General features: G+C 35.6%; 1 protein-coding gene across 1 annotated transcript in view; it reads left to right on the top strand.

Annotated features, from left to right (window-relative positions):
* Positions 1-19,488, top strand: part of LOC136032147 (neurogenic protein big brain-like) — a 60,462-nt gene extending 40,974 nt beyond the window's left edge. Inside the window, exons 6-8 of the mRNA XM_065712319.1 lie at positions 6,289-6,423; positions 9,472-9,739; positions 14,076-19,488. Of these exons, the coding sequence (XP_065568391.1) occupies positions 6,289-6,423; positions 9,472-9,739; positions 14,076-14,730 (1,058 nt within the window). The 3' untranslated portion in view covers positions 14,731-19,488. The remainder of the gene's footprint in view (positions 1-6,288; positions 6,424-9,471; positions 9,740-14,075) is intronic.
* The last annotated feature ends 6,360 nt before the right edge of the window (positions 19,489-25,848 follow it).

Here is a 25,848-nt window from a genome sequence, read left to right on the forward strand (position 1 = left end):
GTCTGAGATTTCGTTTGAAAATTAGCTGCAGCAAGTACAACAAACGAAACAAATTATCGAGGGGTCGTTCTCTCCCAGAAATCATTCACACCAGGTGGCACATGGCGAGCGTGGTGAAACTGTGTCAAGCATTTTTATGACTGTGCCAAGTATTTTTGGGACTATGCCAAGCGTAGCTGTGCCAAGTGTGGTGAAACTGTATGGCACACATGACATTCTGAGACATTCACCAGGTTGCGGAAACTGTGCGCCCCTCGCAGATAAAGTATTTATTTATTTTTTTACTTCTATTTTTCTATTTATGAACATAAAAAGTGCAACAAAACACATAAATCAATTAAGTTCCAGATCCCAATAAACTTTCTGAAAAGATCTGTTTATCGGTTTCGATTTTTGCAAATTTCAACATGAATACTGCCGAGCACTCCAGGGATCTCTTCCTGCTTATCATCGCTAATTAGCTGCTAGTACTAAGTACATTGAAAAGTCCTTAATGCAATGTTCATCCTGGCGTTAAGGGAAAACGTTAAATGCTTATGATATCCAGACGTTAAGGGAAAATGTTAAATGCTTATGACATTGAAACGTTCTTAATCTAATGTCCATCCTGACGTTAAGGGAAAACGTTAAATGCTTATGATATCCAGACGTTAAGGGAAAATGTTAAATGCTTATGACATTGAAACGTTCTTAATCTAATGTCCATCCTGACGTTAAGGGAAAACGTTAAATGCTTATGATATCCAGACGTTAAGGGAAAATGTTAAATGCTTGTGCTTATGACATTCAAACGTCCTTAATCTAATGTCTATCCTGACGTTAAGGGAAAACGTTAAATGCTTATGATATCCAGACGTTAAGGGAAAATGTTAAATGGTTGTGCTTATGACATTCAAACGTCCTTAATCTAATGTCTATCCTGACGTTAAGGGAAAACGTTAAATGCTTATGACATCCAGATGTGAAGGGAAAATGTTAAATGCTTATGACTAAATCACAAATTTAGGTACCAACAACAGTGGTGTAATATCGTCAAAATACTGAGGGACAAAGTTGGAGCCAGTTTTCCCCAATTAAGGGAAAATGACGGTGAAAACTGAAAAATGAGCCGTATAATACCATAAAGGCAAAGATATACAAAATAAAACTGACGCGTTTTTGTGGACACTTGAATTATACAGGCATATCTTAGTTTTGACAAGATTTTTGAAAAAAAAAACTAAAGGTGCTTAAGTATTATACGAGAAACACTCGAGAAGGGAAGTTTGGTTAATGCTAATAAAATAAAACAAAATATGATGGAAATATAATACTTTATTAGCAAATTTGCGAAAACTATAGCAATGAATTATGGAAGGGGGACCAATTAACCAAACCTAATCCAACCAAAATACTAACTAAATATTTAATTGAAATATAGCTATGCAAACATATAGTGATTCAAATTCTCGAGTGTTTCTTGTATAATACTTAAATACCAAACTAAATTTCAGCTGGGGTCCAAACTGGGGTCTGGGAGGGGTAGTATACCCCTGTCCGGGGTATTTTCAAAAAACCTATCGGGAAACCTACATGCCCCTTCCCCCTCGATGGACACCCAGACCTCATATTCGAGATAAGTCTTCGCAAGGATCTTCAAAGCCCAACTAGCTTTTATTACTTGTAATCATGTTTCGTAGTTTTAGAAAACAGGTAAAAATATGAAAGAACGTGATTGCGTGGGAAATAAGGGAAATGACTATGTTAGGTATTAATCAAAATGCAATTAATGTGATACCATAGTCAATTAGGCTGGCTTTGAATATGCACAGGAAGTGAAATCAGTTTTGTACAATGAAAGCTTTGACACTAATTTTGATGGGTTTTGATAACAGTTTTGCTGACAAGATTTTATATCCCTTTATCGCTAAAGCAGTTAACATTTGCAACTTCTGGGAAAACTAGCTTAAATATGTTAATTCTGATACACCGTTAAAGACATTTATTTATCAGAATATTATATTGCAGAAATAAATATAAAAATATTAGATATTTTTTATTAAAATATTATTTTGCAAAAACCAAGTCGTTGATTTCGATACAGGAGAGCTGATTGGTTGTTAAAATTTCAATCTAGTTTTGGGTGGTTTTATCAAAAGAAAAAGAGAGATTACTATCCAATAATTCTGTTTTTAAAACTTACTTTTATTAAATTGGTTTGTTTTGTCACGTATTTTTGAAAGGTAATCACATTATTCCTTAAGCGTATGTCACAGAGGGAAGCTAAATAACTCAGCCTTCTTACCCGTCGTTGTATTTACCCGCTGATGATGTCAAATTTTGAGCTAGTAAAAAAATCTTAAAATCTGATTGGTCCTTTTGTACGGAATTTGAGTCTATTAGAAAGAATTAAAGCTTTTGAGTTGCAATATTTTGTACAAGTAAACTCTCTGTAATTTGTAAATTTGGCTTATTTTTAGCTTAGCCTTTTTGCTCACGGATTTAATTTGATTATCCACCTTTTTTTTTTACCTTTTCACTAACATTAGCTTGTCTCAGTTAAATGGAGAAGCTCATCTTTGTCTTCATATCTTTAAGGGTGAATATGGTACGCCTTACCTACTTAGTCCAGTAAAACTACAAAAAAAGCCAGACCTTGGTATTTGAGCAAATATTGAGGTATGTTTGGCACTAAATGTTCAAAAAAATTTTCTTAATAAGATACCCAAAATCGGTCGTGTAGAAATGCCCCTTTTTTAACGAAAAGAGGGGAAATAGAGGGTGGGATACCTCGAATCTAAATTTCTGCAATGTTTTTTGGGCTGGAAGGTCGTTTCCTATAATGGAAGTCCGGGGAGACCGAAAATGACATCAAAACCGCAAAATGTCATCAAAACCGCAAAATGACATCAAAACCGCAAAATGACATCAAAACCGCAAAATGTCATCAAAACCGCAAAATGTCATCAAAACCGCAAAATGACATCAAAACCGCAAAATGACATCAAAACCGCAAAATGACATCAAAACCGCAAAATGTCATCACTTATTTCACCCAAGCAATGTTGGAGGGAGAGGAAAAAATCATGATATACCAAAACGTATGTATGTTTTGATATGCGAATTTTGGTGAACATTTTGCTGCTAAAAACAAATGACTTAGTGAAGGAAGTAAAAAGAGTATTAATTGAGAGAACTAATCAGTAAGCGCATATTTTAAAATTATAAATCGGAGAAACTAAATGAAATTTGAAAATTCTGCTTATACTATGATAAAATAATCTATTATATTTAGAAAATGTCGAAAACGCAATTTTGCAAAAATTGTAGTAAAAAATAAAAAAAATTGTACTTTTATACATTATTTTGATACTTCATATCATTTGTTTCGTTTTTCAAAATTTTGTAAGTTTTTCGGGTGGTGCTGTATTGTCGTCAGTATTTTAGCATGTGACATATTTATTGAGTGAATGTGTTAGGCCCTACATTATATATAATATGGTGATACCTAAAAACCTGGGCGGGTAGCAATCTTGGGTGTGTAGTTAAAGGAGTTAAGAAAAGGGTATGGAACTAATTCGCAAACATTTATCTAAAAATTACTATAATACAAGAACTATTACTGCTAAAGCTAAATAAAATACAAAAGGGTACTTACGTGTTATAGCGACCACACCAAAGAAGTAAAGATAGGTTAATCCTAATAAAATATACCGAAATATGATGAACATATAATACTTTATTAATAAAATTATGGAAACTACAACAAAGAATTATGGAAAGCAGGCCGCCCAGAACACATTATATTAAATACCTAATCTAACCGTTACTATATACTAAATACTTAATTAAAATATTCTTGCATAGTATTTTATCTCGCTCAGGCTGAGCTGATCATCTCGGAGTGGACACAGAAAACCGGTTTAATACAGATCAAGAGCAAAGTGTGGTCGCGATAACTCGTAAGTACCTACAATAGTATAGATCTGCGACAATTCCGATGTTAGCCTAATATTGCTAAAAAAAAGCTTACGCACTTCGATTTTTTGGTTTATTTTATTCATTGTCTTCTCCGTTAAAAGTTTCACTGTGGCTATACATTCCTAAAGACCTATATGAAAAATTATTAGCAAACCTTAGAAGATGTGCATTGTTACATCTCTCAATAGTACCGTCTTTTATTCTTTGCTTTCAATTATACGTCTTGCATAACGTATATGTAAGCGTTTTACAAAATTTGTGATATCGGTTAAACTATTGAAAAATTTAATGTAAATGTATTGGAGGAATCTCAATGAAAAATACTACTTGTTTAAATATTTTTTCTTAATAATTGGTACATTACTAATAGCCAGCTACAAACCCACTTCAGCGTCAAGCCATATGAGGTCAACATATTTGCAGACTCTTCTTTGCCATTCAATCCAGTTCAGAGAGCTTTTTCATATTTTCATTCGACTTTTAAATGGAAAAAATAATCATAAGTGCATAAAATAATAAAATATATAGCAAATTAAACACTAAAATTTTCAAGTTAAAATTTGACTTGTCTTAGTTATGATGACTTTCAAGCTTCTCAAATTTTGAGCGTCTGGGCTTTTTAATACTAATCGGTGTTTTTCAACTCCATCTGGATCATATGTCTTATAACATAACAAATGAATATTTATTGTCAGCCTACGTTCATAATTCTCTGGGCCTGAGACTCGAAGTGGCCCGGTGTGACTTTTCTTTTACATAAATTGACAGCGAAAGTGTAATTGTTTTTTTTTAATTGTGATAGAAATTTTTTTTCTTCGGAATTTCTATTCCTCTCATCTGGTTTTCCTCTGAGTCGCATAAAAAGCCAGTTGTCTGTTTGAACCGTGAAGTTCCCTAATCACACAAAAAATTTTCCTTATTTCATCTAATTGATAAATTTTAGTTAAATTCAGGTGATATTTTAATTAAAGCTACAGTAAAAGTTTTTTTAGTTCATTTTTTCTCCGTATCTTATTATTTTGAAGATTTTTTTTTTAAGTACTAAGAACATGAAAATAAACTTTTGGCCTCTGGACAAAAGGCTGATCTAGAGCAAAATCTTGGGAGAGGGCCCAATGTGACAAGGGCAACAATAATTAACTAAATTGACAAGTTTATTAAGAAAGAGAGTGAAAAACAGAAAAAAAATACAAAATGAAGGTGCTAGAAAAAATCTTGGGAGGGGGGGGGGGTTTCCGGCCTCCTGGATCCACCAGTGCTTTGGACCCAGTATATTCACAGGTGAAAACCGCGATATTCTATGAATGTGTTTTAGTTGTTTCAAAATTATAAACATTTTAAGGCAGTGTTGCCTTGTTGAACCGTGGAAACAAATAAGCAAAACTAATTGATTAGATTTGACGACACTATTTGCTCGTAAAAAATAAACATTAACCACCTGTTGCTTCCCAAAGACAACTGCACCTTCAAGGGAAAGCTACACCTTCCCATGCTGTTTGCTACCTTTCTTTTTTACTTTTTTACTGATTTTTCATTCGTGCTTCTTTTTTAAATTTGGCGCCCGCTACGCAAAAAACTGCTCAACTGCAACTGTAGTTTTTTTCTTCAAATTTTTTATTATTGTTTTTTTTTAAGTTGATTTCCTAATTTTTCTAATTTTTAAAGATATATATGGTTATGAAAGTTACCAATTCGAACAATTAAATTTTACTTTCAATGTCCTTGGTACCTTAAAAAATGACGAAAAGAATTGACAAAGAGACTGAAGTTTCTTCAATTTTCTGAAATGTTAATCTAACGTCGGCGGTGATTATTGATCTTTAAACCTAATTTTAGTGCAAACCTTCTTCTAATCACTTGTACAGTATGAGCCTAGTAAAATCTTCATCTGCAGAAGTGAAAGTAGGGGAATGTCCCCTAGCATGTATCTAAAATGGCTAAGAGCAAGGCTCAACGCAAACTCAAAACTAAAAACAATAGAATTCTAGATGTTTGGGATTAAAACAGATATTTGTGTAGTGTGGAGGGGAAGATAGCCTCCCCTGAGAAAAACTTGATGCATTCCGATGGTTTAGGCCATATTCATCTATTTAGCTGATGATACGGTTTGTGATAATCAGGGTTTTACACGGTGTTGATTAGAAATGCTGACCCGGATAAATCAATTCTTTCGAGATCAACTTAATTTCAAATAAAAGAAAACGACATATTTGGACACGTGTTGTCTATAAATTTGACAATGAAAAAGAGCGGATGTGAGTGTGTTTTAGTCCCCCTCGATATGTGATCCTTCTGTTGGTCCGTTTGAATTGAAACCATCTGTTCCAGATTCTTCAAGTGTACATAGCGACGAAGAATGCTATGAAGAGGCAGACCATGGTAGCACTCCACTGAGAGGTCCAGTTCCGGGAGCTCTGACTGCTAGAAATCAACACTATGAAGCTTATAAGCCAATGACCGTTGGTAAGATTTGACAATTTTCCGGAGAGTTAAAGGTTTCAGGAGATGTATGCTCAGTTTTTTCTTCGGAGGGGGGGGGGAGAGGTAAATTTGTTCAAAGTGGCAAAACAGTTGAAAATTTAAACGTGAAAATCGTAGAATTGGGGGGGGGGAGGTGGTCGGAAACGGAGGCATCCCTTAGTGTGGGTTTTTAGTCAAATGTATCAAAAAGAGCTAAACAGCTTATTAATCTACAACTTTTAGTAAGTTCAGGCAATTATCGGGAATAAAAAGTAAAGAGTCGCTCATTCTCCATCATCTAGTATAACTCTCGGGAGCACTATGTGCTACACTGCGCATAACCAGTTTCATTTGTGTCGTGCGAGACATAGCGCATGCCACCAGATGTGGCCCATGTAATTAGATCAGTGAAGTTCAAAGGGGGAAGGGGGCGTGGCAAGCTGTCGCAGAGGTCGTGGAGGAGACATGCGTAGAAATCTGGGGCAGAAAATTTCATGAGTTAAATACAGAAAATAAAAGACTAATTTAAAGTCTATCACCAGCCTTTCACCGGCTATGATATTGAAAAGTTTGAATATAAGGTATTATTATAGTTCTCTACAGGGGTGGATCTAGAGCGAAACATTGGGAGGGGGGCAATGTGACAAAGGTGCCAATAATTGACCAAATTGACAAATTTATTCTAAAAAAGAATGAAAAAATAAAAAACAGGGAAAGAGGGCGCCAGAGATAATCTTGGGAGAGGGGGGAATGCCCAGCCCTCTGGATCCGCTGGTGGTTCTTAAATAAATCTAAGCCAGCTCTGTTTACAGTAAAGTGCTTGTTTCTACTATTTTACAAATATCAAAAAATGTCAAGAATCAGTTTCTTTGAGCGAGTTTTGTAGATATGTCTTGTGTAATCTGCAAAATAATAATTTTGTTCATTTTAAGTTTTAACTTCATTCTTTACTTCCATAAGAAAAACTTAGCTTTCTTAAATCAACATAATTCAAAACAAGAATGCATTTTTTTTTATAATTCCTTATGGTTGACTATGGCAGTTTATAGGATCTGGTCAAGGAAACGGTTTGTTTTAAAAAACAAGAAAATAAAGCAAAAAAGCAAAAATTAGGAAAAAAAGGTTAGCGAGGATTGTCATTGGCAAATAAAAAAATACATTCTATCTTATACATCTCTATTTTAAACATTCTATCTTGTATATATGTTACTGTGAATGTCGAAAATCTGGCTAATGTCGACATTCAACAATTTTGGATATTCACGGTAACATATATAAGAAAGGAAAGCATTTTTTTTGTGTGTGTAGAACACAACCCATATAACTAAAATATCCCATGTTTACCACCGAAATTGCCGACTTTCTGATTACTTTTATATGACAGAGATAACCAGTAAGAGCGATTAGGAACAGATGCGTGAGAAGATTTATTATTCTCAGGATGTAATGCCGTTTTCGACGAGAATCAAATTTATGTCCCTTCCAAAATTTTCTAAGACATAAACCCTCCCAAGGAATTCAAAACTTTCAAAGAAGAATTTGGTGACGAACATTTTCAAGACTGACAAATAGGAAACGTCAAAATACCGTTTCAAAATATGTATGGAAATAGGCCTAAACTGAAAGATTAACTGAAGTTTGATAAGACGTTTGACAAATGTTGGTTTGGTGTCATAAGCCGTCTGTTTTTAAACTTGTTGGAAAATATTGATTGGAGGCAGCTCAACTGAAAAAAGAACCGACCTTTTTTATTGTTTGAACGGTTCAGAAGCAATTTGGCCATGTCCATAAAAATAGGACAAAAATTCCGCAATAAAATTTCTTTCTGACTTCGATTTGAGTTCACAAAAAAAAAAAAAAACTGACCATATTATTTTGATGCTTCATATTCGACGCCATATGTATCGAAATGCCTAATTTCAAGTTCATGACCCTCCCCCCCCCCAGAAAAAAATATAAAGAAAACAAAATCGCAACACACGGGCGTAAGTGACGTGTCACGTAAATACTAAACACGCTAGAAATTGTAAATTCTAAAATATACGAAATGACGATGTTAAATCGTTCTCGTGTTGGATTAAATTGAAGAAAAATACCGGACTACCTCCCCTTAAACAAACTGTTTCTTTTTCTGACTATGAAAAAAAGAAGAACAAATATATTATCCTTCTATGAAATAACAGATCATTGGACTGGATGATATAAAAAAAAAAAAAAAATTATTTCATTCTCTAGTTTGCTGTGGGTTTTGATATTATTGTAATGACTCGTAGATATAATAAGTTAAATTAATATAAACGGACAATACTCAGCATTTAACATTACGGGTCTATGAATCTGATTTAATCGTTTCTAACCAAATGCTGTGGTATTTACAGAAGTTGATTAGTATTTGCCGCTGAAACTCTTTGGTTCTGAATAGGTAAAATGAATTCGCATAATACATTTCCAGCAGGGCCAGCGGCCTTCCCTTCACACCTGGGCTGTAATAATTGTTTGATATGTTATATGTCAAAATGAGGCAAAGAAAAAAAAATGAAAGACACAGATAATTAGGATACAACAATAACCACTAAACTCTTAAAGATCAAAAATAAATATGTTTTGTAAAGATATGGCGCTTCCCTGGAAAAAAGTAAAAACATACTTTTTACCTTCCTGAAGATTTATAATGATTGCCCCATACCCTCGGTACTTTTTGATAATGCTCAATGTGTCGACAAACTTAATCTAATAGCCAAAACACAGTAAAATAGGGATTTGCCTGTATAGACACTTCTCTGTTCTTTTTAGTACACTTTCAGACTGTATAACTTTTGAATATCTCCTTTAGTTTTATGCACTTTGTATAAACAGCAATTATTCATCTTTTTCAGTTGCATCTCGATTTTTTTTTTAATTATATGAAGTTCAGTTGCTTCAGTTTGAATTTGTATTTTTTCCCTAATGCTTTCTCTGCTTTTCCGAGGCAATGAAAATAAAAGGAAAAAATCACCTGCTTCAAATAAAATCAAGTTTGTGTTGTTACTTTAATGATAATTGATCTTCCAGCGCAAGACAACTTGTGCAAATCTTCAAGGAATTTGGACCAATCAGAATCAATATATGCTGGAACGCGTTCACTTTATTGTCGCTCACCGATAGCTGCTCAGCGCACCATGCTCAATCGCTCTCAGTCAGTCTACTCCAAGTCCCAAAATCTGGTTAATCAAAGGATTCATCCAGTGGCTAGCGCTGTGGCACCAAAAAATGGTGGCTTTGAAGCACTTTCAAGACAAGAGAATATTTACGTTGGTAGACTTGGGGCACCATCTATGAGGTAAATTAATTTCTTATAGCAGAACAATAGTTTTTAAATAAATTCAGCAGCCCAACAAAAGCTAAGTTTGCAAGGATCTGCTCGGAAAACAAAGATAATCAGAAAAAATATTAATATTTAAATTGAATAAATAGAAATAAGTCAATCTCTAGGTTTAGTTTAAGAACTAAAAAATGGGGATAGGACGCATACTAAATTAAGCATATAGACAAAACTACATCTCGTAACTTACGATATAGCAGTAAGGTTTATGATGTCATAGCATATGACGCTCAATATATAGCGTATAGTATGTATAATTATATGATGTCATCGTAACGTATATTGTGTTACTTCATCTTTATCGTTTAAGCTACGTGTTTTTCGCAGCAATAATTATATGAAAAACATATGTCTTGTAAGTAAGTAAGCGTCTTAGTTATAAAATGTTCAATATTAAATCTCTTGTCATTGTGATTCCAGTCTCATGTGATGGAATAGCAGGCTCGTGGGCTTTTAAAAAGTTTAGTGAATCCAAAAAGAATGCAAGTTTAAGTGAAGATAAAGATGGGCTGAACGCTCATTTTAGGAAAAATAGTGATCTGTTTAGTGAGGCTACAACAACCAATGCCCCAGCCTCAATGGAGCCTAGTGCAATTAAGCAAGAAATTAAAATTTCCTGTGGTAATTTGATTGATTAGAATAAAAGAGACTCGGAAAGCCTCGTCCCTATAGAAGCACATAAAACAAGGATAAAAAGGAGATAAAGGAAGAGAAAAGAGAAATCGTTAAAGAGCAGGAGTCGTAGAAAGATTTAGAGGAAAACGTTGAACCCTCTGCTATGAGGGAGATGGTTGAAGATACTGAAGATTCTCCAGCTGCCAAAACGAAGGAGGATAAGGTAACTAGTGAGATTAAGGGCTCTGTTAAGAAATCAACAACCAGTTCAAAAACCAAAAACCCACAGTTTCAAAAGCAGCACTTAAATCTAATGCTGGAAAAAAGGACTTAAAAAGCAGGATATTATTTCATGCCATGCCATTTGAGCCAAACCCTGGAATAATCGCTTCACGTAATAATAAAAAGGAGCCCATTTCCTGTTCAATTCCAGATGGGGCAGTCAGATCCAAGAATAAAGAATTCAGTGGGAAAGAATTAGCTTCAAAAGCTATATCAGGAATTGCTTCAAGGGAGAAAGGACTTGAAAAAAAACGTAGTTTCATGTTATGCAAGCTCTTACGTGAAAAAACCCTTACGCGATGACAAGAACAAGCCCATTTCCCGTTCTACTCCAGAGAGCAACCGAATCTAAGAATAAAGAAAGTGCAGGGAAAGATGCAGCTTCGAAAACTGCACCAAAATTGGCTGCAAGGGAGAAAGAAGGTGAAAACCATGATGTGATTTCGTGTTATATCAACCCATTCAGATCCAGGAATGAGCCCTTACGCAATGATAAACGAACCCATTTCCTGTTCTACTCCAGAGAGGGCAGTTGAATCCAGAAATAAAGAATCTATAGGGAAATATACGACTTCAGACATCAAACCTGAAATTGTTGCCAACGAACCAAACTATTTCCGTTGCCAAAGTTGTACCGACGCGGCGATATTATGCCAAAACCAAAATTATGCTGAGGTGGTTTCATGTCATGCCAACTCTGCCAAACCTAGCGATGAACCCTGGTGGTATCACAAATTTGATGTAGGAGGAAAATGACTTTCAAACCTTGATTCAATTTCGTGCTATGCTAACTCAGCTAGCCAGTGTCTCTTTAGCATGCACGAGAACCTCTTCAACGTCTTTCCCCACTTACAAGGTCCTATTTCAAAAGAAAGTAGAATGGCTTGAATTTTCGTCTCTTAAGAAAGGGAATGAACGGAAAACCTTAGAAACTTACTCCCGACTGAATGTAATTTATCAGAAACGGTTCTATCACAGTATTTGTGAATTTTGGTGCGCTTTGTTTGATTGTGTTGATAATGAAAACAGGCCAGTCCGTGCCAGTTCATTATTATATCGAAGTTAACTTAGCCAAATACTTCATTTCAACTGATCAACAAATTTTGGAAACACTTCTTTACTTCGTAGTTCCAGAAGTTGGTAACGGGGAAATACCTTTCACTCGGGTTCTTAATCCTAGTGTGGTTGGAAAAAAAACTGCCCAAACAGACAAGAGCTGACGTGTCACACAGTACTTACCAAAACCAGTCTATTTCTGGCTGTGGGTTTGAATAAAGTTGGATCTGGTTCCGTAAATAAAGCAAAAATTGTGAATTATGATCTTGATAGGATCAATTTAGAAGTTGCAGAAGGCTGTTGCTATTGCTGTACGCATTGATTCTTTGAATTCAGGTCATTAACTTTGTGTAAAAAAGAATCCTCAAAGAGGGCTGGTGTCGTTCTAATGTTTCATTAATGGAGGAGACTGATCTAAAAGATATAACTGTGGCTGACTACCCGTTTTTGCCACAAACAGCTTTTCTGGTCCTTCAGAGGTCTTGAAAGCTTTTGCAACCCTTAAGTTTTTTAGTACTTTCAAAATAGCTATTTATTCTAATTAAACCCTTTCTGATTCAGGGGTCATTCTTAAAGAATTTGAACAAAATTCGAACTTTAGCGTAAAGAGCGAAGTATTGACGAGGGGGTGAACCCCCTCATATACGTTATAATTACTGTTCGTTTTAATGTCTCTCCATTCTTTCAGTTGAAAAAACTCGTTTTTTTTTTTTAATCAAATAAGGAAAGACGATCTTACTCTAATCTTTAACAGGCTCTATTGTTTTAGTTCAATAGAATAGCATTGGGTTGGTAGCCTATGAGAAAGTGTGTCTCTGGGCCCGGTTGCGGTAGCCCTAGGGTCATTTGTGACAAGTTCATGGCCTATTGTAGTTTTCTTTAATAAGTAAAACAATTCCCGCGTTTAACAAAGCTTATTCTAATAACTGAATAAGTGTAATTATTATGGTTTTAACATAAAAAGTATTTCAAACAAAAAAAGCCTTGTGAACCCATAGAACCTTCGAAACTAACCAAAAGTATTGTAAGCTCATACCAATGGATGACTATTTGCAGAATTTTCAACCTGTAGAAGGACCTGTTGCAGATTATTGAGCTCTGAGGCCCGATAAGTGAATAGTCAATTGTAATAGGTATCAGTAAGTGCTTTTGAGTAAAATCAGTAATTGCAACTGGCTATTGAATGCCAAAAATTACAAGAATCTAATGCAAGAAACTTAATAAAGGTAGGAAATATCTATCAAAAAATAAATTTGCCGCCTATAGTTCCTTTTCGCATAACCTACTTGCTTTTCTATGTAAACATTCTGTTTTCGTTTTGAAGTTCAATTTCGACTTGATTTGGAGACAGCTAAGGGATTGCTATTCCCATCTTGGGACATTCTCTTGTTTGCTATCAGAACTGAAAAACGTCTTTTCTTGTTGGAATATGATAATTTAAACTTTACAATTTCAAGCTACTATAGAAGCATGTTATTGTTAGGAATAAACTTTTGTGCAAGAAATAATTTTCACTGTTGGGAACGAAGAGTGTTCCACAGAAGCTAGTAAAACTTCAGGCTGAATACGTAATTGTTTTTATGAGATTAGAAAAAAAAGAATTTGATCTTTAGATTTTTTTCTAGTACCAAAGCGAGTTTTTCAAGTTAACTACTACAATTCTTCTCTTGGATTTTTTTTTTAAAGTAGCATATCCTCTTCCCTTGCGGTAGATCCTAAAAAGCCCAGTAAAATGTGTTACCCTCAAATAGCCATCTTACGGGCTTAAAGGTGGGATAGAACCTCAAATGAATTAAACGACAAGGCGTAAATCCATCCAGCATTAGATATATTATAGTAATCACTAATTTAGGAAAACAATCTTCCTTTTCTCCTTCTGTCTCTTTTTTTTTTTTTTATGTGTTTGTGCTGTTGCATTGGTGATTTCTCTTTTCATGATAATATGTATTCCCTGTACTTCGGGATCTTAGGGATCTAGGGATTTAAACTTCTGCTTCTAGGGAATTCTGTAAAAATCTAAAACGCTACAATTACTTTCGGGAAGCGCTGGAGCTGAGCCTCCGATTATGACTATATAGGCACAGTGTTGGGACGTCAGATATTACCAAGATTGCTCAAAAATGCTTTTGGTGTACCAATAGAGGTAAGAAAGCACACAATTTAGCTGGAAAGGTGTTCAAAGAGTTCGAAATGCTCAAAGATGGGAGGGATTGAAAATGCAAGGACCTGTTTGGCAGGTGGCAAAATTATGCTTCCGTACTCTAAATAAAAATTTTCCTCTTTTTCAAACTTTTCTTGAACGTAAATAAGAAAATAAATAAACTAATAATGTTCTTTATAGGTCAGAAAGTATTTATGTCCCACGAAGCCAATTTCAAAATGAAGCAGTTTATTACTCAAAAAAGCAGAACGAAAACGTTTATTCAACAAAGCCTCCTCTTGCTTCCGATCCATACCCACGGAGTGATTCAGGCTATTCCCAGAAAGCAGATCAGCTCTACCAACCTCCTCTTCCTCCTACTCCTATGAGTGAAGACCAAAAGCTGGAGGAGGAAAATATAAGGAATGCTGAGTGCACCAGAGCTGAGTACACCAGAAGCTCGAATGATCCCTATAACCGAAATGAAAATGAATACGGAAGACGTCAGTTACCTCAAAGGCATGAATCCGTTTGTGGGGTAGTTCCCCCAATAAGGAGAGATGAAAGTTACAAACAATTTTCCCCAAACAATTCTCATAGTGATTCCGCATATGGTTCTGTAAATACGCCCTCTACACCTAGCGGAAATAAAGGGTTTAACTACTCCCTCTCTGAAAATCAAAATAAGAACTATCAGCAGACTGAACAGTTAAGAGGTAATGAGTATAATTGCAATCAGGGAGCTTTAATTGTTGACGCCACGCGGGAATCCCTCTATGGCTATTCTAAGCAAGAGATGCTGCAGAATCGACAAAATTCAACTGATAATCATAACGTGCAAGCTGTCCGATATTAAATATTACATTGTCTGATATACATTGCCATTCACAGATAAAATGTACGGATATGTGCTTTTCATTGTTCCCTCGACTTGAGATTCGAAATTTATCGCAGTGTGCCGCCATTTACGTTATATTATTGAGGAACCGGATCCTCAGATGTCGATTTATTCGATTATCTTGAAGTAAGAACTTCAAAGATTCCAGGGAATTTGTTCTTTATCATTAAGCATAGGGTTATCACCAGCTTCATTTTAAACAATTTCTTTCAATCGAATAAAATATCTATATCGTTTTCTGGTCCTAAAAAATGAAATAATAAGATCCTGCTAAAAATTTGACTTCAACTAACATAAGAAACTATATTTGTCTAAAACTAAAATTCCGTAAAAATGATGTCCTGCTGGAAATAATTTCGCATGGAAACCTTGGTTAGACGCCTAACCTAGCTTTAGGCTAGATTAAGCCACAAAGCAGGGATAAAACCCAAAAGTAAAGAGATATTTATTTGTCCCTAGACTAATTGTTTTTGTAGAGAAATACATGAACAACGATAAACTTCAAGTAAACATTGGCGTGATCTTAAAAAAAAACGCGTTAAAAATGAGGTTTCCAAAAATGGTTGATGTCTAATTCCCTCTGGGCTCTGAATGAATGCAAATGCAAAAAAAGAAGAAACAGACAGCAAGAAATATAGCAGGAAATATTTATTTCAAAAAGAATAACCCTAAATTTTTTATTTTAGAAATGATATGCGTTCCGTATATCTTTACGTTTAAAAAACAGTAACATTTTAAGTCTAAAAATCTGAATATCTGTTTAAAGAATAGAGCCAGGAAAATAAAGTAAAGCTTGATTTTGTGGAAATCTGCCAATTGTTACCTGTTTAATCGAACTATTTAAGCTAGCTTTAAAAATTCGCTGGCCGAATTCAATCTTTATTAGCCCAGTTTGGGGCAACTAGGCCAACATGGCACCACTGCTTATGTCTACCGTTGAATTTGTCTTATTCTTACTTTGGAAGGAACAAAAATGACTACGTACGTACATTTTACCTTTGAACAGTTGTGTTTTGAGAAAAGATCTCATTTTATAGCGAGGTTTGAATGCTTACAAAATCGTGATTGAAAATTATTAGTGCTAAACCCATTTAGATAGAAAAACAACTAGAGGCCATATTCTCGCTAGCTTTGCTACTTATTCCGTTCTGAAATAGCAATGACACGATTGCGGAATAGAGTAATCCGACTTAACGGCGAGATCCAACCGCCAAATCTTGCGAATCTAGCCTCTAGTCTTTTTTGCTGTTTCTTTGGCTAAACCTCAGTACTTGCAAAGATTGGAATATATTTAGCTGAAGATAATGTAACGTAATTAACAGATCATTCAAACTGATGGAACTGCAAACACGATATATTGTAGACTTTTCACTGGACAGGGCTCACATTGTTTTGAAAGCTGCCAGTATTTTCTTTATTTAAATAGTGAAGCCAGCCTAAGCCATAATTTTCTAGCGTAATTTCGAAAAGGACAGCCATTTAGAATTTCACCTTTCATTGTGCACTGTCTGACCACGTCAATGAAAATATGAAACACCACAAAAGCGTATACCATTAGAATTCACACTGACTCGAGTATTATCAAGAACCAAGAGCACGGATTTTCAAATTAAATGTTCAAAAAGTAGCTTTTTTGAAATAATTATTTTATCATTATAATTTTGCTTATCTACAGGTTTTAGTGAGGCCAGCCAGTTAAAAAACTGGGGCCAGATAGGGTAAGTCATTTCTTTTCGGGCATTACTTCCTTCATTTTATTCAAAGTCGTGTAACAAGCAAAAAATTTACATTACTCTCAGTTCTATAGCCTCTAAAATTCAATATGATGGTGTAATTTCAAGCTCCAAAATTTTTAACAAATTAAACAGCTATTAAATTTTATTTGACAAATAACTCAGCGACCAGTCTGGGACTACGGAACAAAAACGAACAAGGTGAAAATTATGCTGATGCTTTTGAACCGAATAATTTTTAGAGTTTGCATGTTTTCTTCGTTAAATGGCCTTGCATAAGGGGTTTTGGGTGTTGAAATCCCTGAAGCATAATTTCTTCTCCTTCTTCTCTGTATAAATCTAAGTGTGGATGTACACCCCACCAATTGACGCCACTAGGCCTTGCCTGGATCTTATTATTCTTTGTCTGAAAGTCGTTTGTTGCATCTAGATTGCGGTCATGCTAGCTATCAATACCACCGTAAAACCAATTTCAGCTTAGTATGAAGTGGTTGCATTGGTGCCAGGAACCTGGTTGTAGATTAAAAGAGATGATTTATTTTTATGCCATGATCGTCTATTTTAATTTTGAAAAGGTTGGGCAATCATAATATGTAGGCAAATATTCTGATTGAAGTTCAAACAAGGTCAACTTGGGTTTTTGACTTTTATTTTGAACAGGCTTGGATTCAACTCATAAAAAAATCAGCTGATCCTTGACCTTGTCGAAATCTAAGTGTGAATGGGCCTTTAGCTGAAGTTTTCCGTTCACTGAAGTCTAGTAATTTCAGTGTTACTCAGTACTAAATGTTTTTGTTTTTAACCGTACAATTTGTTTTGTTTTTCTGTCATTTTAGACATTGATTCATCATATTAAACATCAAAGTATGCTTTTAAAAAATCTGTAATGCTTGAAATTCCATAATTGAAAATTTTATTCTCATAAACTTAATTAGCGACTTTATGCAGGAATGTTAAATGGCAAGAAGATGTTTTTTTGACAGAAATCTCCCAAGGATTTGCAATTTTGTTTGTTTGAATGATCTTTTGTGTACTTATTTATTTGTGGATATCATAGTGACAGCTCGAGTGTTAATTTTATAGGTTGTGATTGATTAGGCAGCCTTGAAAATTTTGACGTACTTATATAACGAGGTGAATGCATTGAATCCTAAAATATCTTTTAGAAAATGTGTGGTTCTTTTTTTATTGTATTAGAGTACCCAAGGGAAAACACTGGGGAGGGATATGGTGAAATTTATAAAATGTGACCACTCTAAAATTGGTGTCCAAGGATGCTAGAAAGGTCGTAATACTGTTAATATACCGATTTTTTGCTTTTTTACTGAAATGCTACTCAGACTTGTACTTTCTACCCTTCCATCTCACTTTTATACACATATTAAAATCACGGAAAAATGGAAGGAGACATATTAACAAGTGGACCAAAATTCGAAGTATTTTAACTTTTCCTAAATTCCCAAGAATTCAAGGAAGTATTCCTAACATTATGCGTTAACGGTAATATCAGGCGAGTACGTTGTAGGGGGGGGGGGGGGTGCTACAGATCAGAACTCTCCATCTTGAAATTTCGAGGCTTGTTGATTTATTTTTATTTTGGTCCGTTTTTGCCTTCCCCCCTCGAAGCACAATCCTGCGTCAATGCTCTGTCTAGATTCCTTTACGTTACCCCATTTCCAAGCAATAAGCATATAAGTTATTTTAAGCCTATTATTATTTAGCCTCCTAAAACCCTCACCAGTGCAATTCTATATTTGACTTCGTAACAGAATGTCATAATTTGGCAAGGTTCATGAACTACTTTTTACAAGTTTCGCACAAAAAAGTTGTATTTAGCTCCTGCCCAGAGGAGAATAAATCAAAAGGCGACTCTTCCAAAAAGCACAGGCGGACACAAAAAAAAGAGAATCGATAAAGAGTAAAATTTCGGAAGATCTAGCCTCAGGTTTATCTCCAGGATACGTACTTATGCTCTGAGCATACGAACAAAGGGCTGATGTTTTTAGCCCCCTCCCCCTTCCGGATGTCAAGATTTTCATGGTTCCCACTGCAATTGCCCGTATTTTTCAATAATTTGTCATGTTGTTTGTCCTTTTCTTTTCAAAGTTCTTTCAAGTCTATACAGTGCCAAACTCTTCTTACCCAGTTGGGAATACAAAAACAGCTCCGTCTTGCTGAAAGACGATGCTTCCTTAGATTCTCATTCTTTTGAAGTTAGACTCTCGGTGAATTTACAAGTTTTTTTTACATCATTTTACAAAAAGGACAATTAAAGATTTTGATTTTTTTTTAATTTCGTTAAATTTTTGACTTTTATTCTATAGTATCTTGATGAGAAAATAAATGTCTTCTTTTAAATTAGCGCTTGCCGCATTATTCTTCTGTAGTTGTGAGGTTTCGGATTTATTTCATATTCGACATTCAAATCAGTTCGCAAATATTTTGGAAAGATTTGAAATTTTCACAATATAATTGCCTCACTAAAAAAGTCTTCTTCCCTGAAAGCTTCTAATAATTGCACTATCATCTTTTAAAACAATTAACGTTTTAAAAACTTTCCTTTAAATACAGTTTTCTAACATCTCTCAAGATCAAAGCTTTTATCTTATCAAAGATCGTTTACAATTACACATTTATCTTAGAACTTTCAATGTTTAAGCAGGTGCATTGAGCTAGTCGCTTCTGCCAATTGCAAAATGTCTGCTAAATGCACTCTTTTCTTTTGTCATAATTAACGTTCCTAATTAGTTTTCAAACATACTTCAAGATCGAAACTTTTGTGTATTTATCTTATCAGACACCTCTTCCCGAAAAGGACTGTTTAGAATTGTATTTTATCTTCAAATTTACTCATTATTTAAGCAGGTGTAATGAGCTAGTCACTTGACTATTAACAGTGTTTATATATGTCTTTTTAGTATTATACGACGACTCTGGTTTTATACTTGTGTATTAAAAATATAATAAATGAAAAATAAGCGAGTTTTTCTTCATAGTATTGTGTCAATTTTTATTTGCTGTCAAAGTGGTAGAAACTAAAGAATTTTATCAATGAATAATTTCTGAGACCACACTGGCTAATTATGACAAAACGAAACAATCGTAAAGCAGAGGGAAATGAGGATAATAAGAGCCAGTGAAAAATCGAAAAGAACTATGCTAATATTTCGGTCCAGATTTCCGCTTGACCATCTTCAGTGCGGAATAACAAAAATATAGCTTAAAGTCCAAAGGATAATATAAAAACCAAACCTTAAAACAAACACTGAAACTAAAAATATAAGACCCTTTTCAAGTAACGATGAAAGAGTAATTGAATTCGATGAAAGGGTAACTTCGATTTTTCACTGGCTGTTATTGTCCTCGTTTCTCTCTTCTTTACAATTCTTTGGTTTTGACTATTTTATCAAGTTTGGCTCTCCTCCTCCAAGTCACTCTTAAGGGTCGATATTTGCAGCATAGATCAGACAACGCACGCAGGAGTTGCATAAGAGTAGTTGTGTTGTTGTTGGCTGTAATTCTGATTTTACCCATAAGTGAATAACTGTCATATAGCTGTATAATGAAATGTCATTAGCTATGAATATTTTCACGATGCTTATGTTAGATAAATTTCTAGGAATTATTTTAAAATTCTATGTCCTTAAGGCCCATTGACAGTCAGTAGAAATGTTTTAAAACCAATTTTTTTTATTGTTGTGCTGCAGAGGCCCTTGAACATACGGCTGAAATATTCACTGAATTTAATTCCAGTGTCTTAAAAAAAATTTCTTTTGTTTTTAAGTTGAGTCTGAGAAAAATAGTCTAAAATTTATTTCTGTTCCGTCGAACGATGAATGGGTGGATTATATGAAAACTTAAAAAAATAGGGCATATTTTAATTCGGTTTAAAATATGGTATTACATTTAATATATTTTAAAATTCGCAATTCCCCAATAAATGTGCACGTTGGGCGTGAATTTCGTATCTCACATAATTTTTTGAAGGTTGGAACGTAGGAATTTAAAATCAATTTTTTTTGGAATTTTTGAATTAAAATCAAGTTGTCATCAAGTCATGGCTAATTGGATAAAAATTCAAGACAAATAGTCTGAGTGAGAACACGCAGAACAAACTAGACATCTAGCTCCAAAGCCCCTGAAGTGCTGCAGCAACTGAAGTGTTCACAGTTACGGAGTTACACTTGTAACTATGTCACGGGGGTAATAAATAAGGGGGTAATATGTCACGGGGGGTAAGTCAAAATTATCTGCTCTGTTACACTGTGTTACAAAACTGTCGGGCGTTTGACATTATATTCTTACTGCTGACCTCTGTCCTCGTTTATTTTATTGTTATGCGGTTGTAGTCCTACTAGCTTTGTTTAAGTAGAATGCCCTAGCTTCGAAGATTAACATTTTAGAAATCAAATAACTTTCAATATCAATACAACTTTCTATTATCTCTTCGACAACCAAAGCAGAATTTCTGTATCTTATTTTTTTTTCTGGAAAAAAAATACCGGAAATCTTGACTTCGAACAAGAAATTCAATTTTTTTTCTGCAATTTTCGATTTGATGGTTTTTATTTGTAAGCTAGGAAACGTGCACTCTTACATATATCTATATATATAAAAATAAGTTGTCTGTCTGTGTGTCTGTCAGGTGACGTCATGTTTCTGTGTCGACTGACGTCATGAAGTTAGTTGTCGTCATTTTTGCTATGACGGTGACGTCATTAAAGATATTTAAGACATATATGTTCACGTAGAATTCTATTAATGTTTAAGTTTAAAATGACTGATGAACTTACAATGGCAAAAGCCGATGAAGATGCTCAAAGAGTCTATGCCAAAAAACTTGATGCTCATAGAGAAAGTCAGAAAAGAAAGCGTGCCGAGGAATCAAAAGAACAGCAAGGAAACAGGCTTGAGGCTGATAGAGAAAGAAAGAACAGAAAGCGTGCCGAGGAACTACCAGAGCAACGCGAAAGCAGACTTGCTGCTAAAAGAGAAAGTGAAAAAAGAAGGCGTGCCGAGGAATCACAAAAACAGCAAGAAATCAGGCTTGCTGCTGATAGAGAAAGTAAGAAAAGAAAGCGTGCCGAGGAATCACAAGAACAGCAAGAAATCAGGCTTGCTGCTGATAGAGAAAGTAAGAAAAGAAAGCGTGCCGAGGAATCAGAGCAACCTGAAAGTTATCGCCTGGCATTCAGGTACAGCCCAGTCGATGATTATAGCTTGAGTAGATGTGTTCAAATCGGGACAATGTCTAAAATTTGTCCCTATTGCAAGGCCTTGAAATTCAATGGTGAAACAATGGGAATGTGTTGCGCCTCAGGAAAAGTTAAACTTCCTCTATTGGCTGCACCACCAGAGCCATTGAAGACTTTCCTTACTGGAACTACGTCAGGATCTAAGCGTTTTTTGTCACAAATCAGAAAATACAACTCATGTTTCCAAATGACGTCGTTTGGAGCCCAAATCGAAAATCCAGATCAATTTATGTCTACTTTCAAAGTAAAAGGGCAAATTTATCATAAAGCAGGGTCCCTTCTACCAGAAGGGACCCTGCTCTTTTCTTACTGAGAAAGCTTTCTTTTCTTACTGAGAAAGTAAGAAAAGAAAGCGTGCCGAGGAATCACAAGAACAGCAAGAAATCAGGCTTGCTGCTGATAGAGAAAGTAAGAAAAGAAAGCGTGCCGAGGAATCAGAGCAACCTGAAAGTTATCGCCTGGCATTCAGGTACAGCCCAGTCGATGATTATAGCTTGAGTAGATGTGTTCAAATCGGGACAATGTCTAAAATTTGTCCCTATTGCAAGGCCTTGAAATTCAATGGTGAAACAATGGGAATGTGTTGCGCCTCAGGAAAAGTTAAACTTCCTCTATTGGCTGCACCACCAGAGCCATTGAAGACTTTCCTTACTGGAACTACGTCAGAATCTAAGCGTTTTTTGTCACAAATCAGAAAATACAACTCATGTTTCCAAATGACGTCGTTTGGAGCCCAAATCGAAAATCCAGATCAATTTATGTCTACTTTCAAAGTAAAAGGGCAAATTTATCATAAAGCAGGGTCCCTTCTACCATTCTCAGGCGAGAATCATAAATTTTTACAATTGTAGTTCATCAGTGATAGAAATTCTGAATTGAATGCACGTTGCGATATTTCTCCCAACGTTGAAAGGACAATCGTTTCCCAATTGCAACATCTTTTCCACGAAAATAATAATTTAGTGCGTCTGTTCAAAACAGCCATCGATTTGATGCCTACTGATAAGCATAAAATTGTTATTTCCGCTGACAAAACGCCTCCTGGCCAACATGTGCGTAGATACAATTCTCCAACTATCGACGAAGTGGCAATCGTTATGAGCGGTGATCAGTTTTACCTCGAGATATTATTCTTCATAAGCGAAACGCTCAGTTGTTAAGAATTGCTGAAACTCATCGATGCTACGATGCCCTACAATATCCTATCATTTTTTGGGATGGAGCCGACGGCTATCACTTTAATATTAAATTGATGAAGCCACTAACAAAGAAATGAATAAGAAATGCAGTGCAATGCATTATTATTCCTATAGACTAATGATTCGGCAGGATGAAGAAAATTATATTTTAAAATGCCGTGAATTGTTTCACCAATTTGTCGTTGATATGTATGCTAAAATTGAATCAGAACGTTTGCTATATATCCGCCTGAATCAGACCAAGCTCCGCTCTGAACAATACATTCATTTGCGAGATGCAGTTATAAATGACGGTAATACCACAAACGTTGGAAGATTAACAATTTTACCTTCGTCATATGCTGGCAGTCCCCGTCATATGCATGAATATGCTCAAGATGCTATTGCGTATGTTCGTCTCTATGGTCGTCCAGATTTATTTATTACATTTACATGTAATCAATCTTGGGACAAGATACTGCAGCTTTTACTTCAAGGACAATCGGCGGTTCATAGACATGACATTACGGCCCGTGTCTTCCGGCAAAAGTTGAAATCACTGATAAACTACATAGTAAAACTTGAAGTGTTTGGGTCAGTGCGATGCTGGATGTACTCAGTGGAATGGCAAAAACGAGGTTTGCCACACGCACATATACTAACCTGGCTACATAAAAAAAATACTTCGAACGAAATTGATGATGTGATTTCCGCTGAAATAACTGATAAAAATGTCGATAAGGGGTTACATGATATTATTGTAAAAAATATGATACATGGACCTTGCGGTGCACTGAACGAAAATTCACCATGCATGGCCAAAGGAAGGTGCACAAAGCAATATCCTCGACTTTTAGTATCCAACACAATTACTGGCAATGATGGTTACCCACAATATAGAAGAAGATCTACTGAAGATGGCGGTAAAACAGCAATAATAAAGAAGCGTAACGGTACCACCATCGAAGTAGATAACCAGTGGGTTTTTCCATATTCCCCATTATTATCAAAAACATTTAATGTACACATAAACGTTGAATACTGTAACTCCGTAAAGGCAATCAAATACATATGTAAATACGTCAACAAAGGCAGTGACATGGCAGTTTTTGGCTTGCAGCCCAAAATCAAAGATTTCGACGAGATCGTACAATATCAGGCTGGAAGATACATAAGCAGTAATGAAGCTGTTTGGCGAATTCTTTCATTAACGATACATGAACGTAGTCCAGCTGTTGTTCACTTAGCGGTACATTTACAGAATGGTCAACGTGTTTATTTCTCGGAAACCAACGTGCAACAAAGAGCCCTGAATCCACCGGATACAACATTAACAGCTTTTTTTCGCTTTGCAAAAATGATTCTTTTGCAAAAAAACTGCTGTATACTGAAGTGCCTTCGTATTACACGTGGAATACTAAAAATAAAGTATTTGAACGTCGAAAACAGGGTAAGTCAGTCGACGGCCAACCTACCATCTTCAAAGATACCACGATAGGAAGACTCTACACCGTTCACCCCAATCAACATGAATGCTTCTTTCTACGCCTGCTTTTGGTGAATGTACCCGGTCCTACATCCAATGAGTATTTGAGAACTGTAAACGGTACTATACATGACACTTACCGTAGTGCATGCCAAGCTCTGAATTTATTGGAGAATGACCAACACTGGGATAACTGCATCAATGACGCGTGCGAAACGTCAACCCCAAGTCAAATTCGTGCATTGTTTGGCATCATTTTAACAACTTGCTCTCCATCAGCTCCTACAGAGTTATGGGAAAAATATAAGTCAAAAATGTCCGAAGATATACTCCATCGAAAACAGTTAGAGACGTCAGATATGACTTTTGATTTTACATCAGAAATTTATAACTACACTTTAGTTATTATAGAAGATTTGTGCGTACGTATGGCAAACAAACCTCTTCAGGATTTGCGAATGCCTTCACCTAACCGTATCGCTGCTGTTTCGACATGTGTAGAATTGGATCGTGAACAAAGTTACAGTACGAGTGATCTATTGTCGTATGTACAAAATAACATTTCCAAGTTAACGTCGGAACAAAAAGACATTTATGATACGATAATGCATTGTGTCGATAACAACGTTGGTGAAATTTTCTTTTTGGATGCGCCAGGAGGTACTGGTAAAACGTTTGTGATAAAACTGATTCTGGCATCAATTCGATCAAAATAGATATAGCGTTGGCAATTGCGTCGTCCGGAATAGCCGCAACTTTGCTGCCTGGTGGAAGAACTGCTCATTACGCTTTGAAATTGCCTCTGAATTTGCATTCTACAGAAACTCCCACGAGCAATATTTCCAAATCATCTGGGATGGGTAAAGTATTGCAGCAATGCAAACTTATTATTTGGGATGAGTGCACAATGGCACACAAAAAATCGCTCGAGGCTCTGGATCAATGCTTGAAAGATTTGAGAGGGAAGTCGAAACCCTTTGGCAGCACATTAATATTGCTTGCGGGAGATTTCAGGCAAACATTACCTATAATACCTAGATCAACTCCTGCAGACGAAATGAATGCTTGCCTGAAAAATTCTAATTTATGGGCACACGTAAAAATATTAAAATTAACTACAAATATGCGTGTCCGATTGCAAAACGGTGACTCTGGTCAAACATTTTCAGATCAATTGCTGGCAATTGGAAACGGAAAGCTCCCAGTAGTGGGAAAGCCAAGAATGTTGTATATTCGCAATTTTTACGTAGTTTGAAACACATATATAAATCTATCTATATTCACAGGTGGGACACATGGAGACAACTACAATGGCGCGTAACTAATATGGCGCGTAACGACTTACGCGCGCGGGGGTGCTTGGGGGGGCGCGAAGTGCCCCACCAACTAGGTGTTGGTGGGGCACTTTATTCATATGTAAGGCA

Source organism: Artemia franciscana, chromosome 10 (genome assembly GCF_032884065.1).
Source record: "Artemia franciscana chromosome 10, ASM3288406v1, whole genome shotgun sequence".
In the NCBI taxonomy this organism is placed as follows: Eukaryota; Metazoa; Arthropoda; class Branchiopoda; order Anostraca; family Artemiidae; genus Artemia; species Artemia franciscana.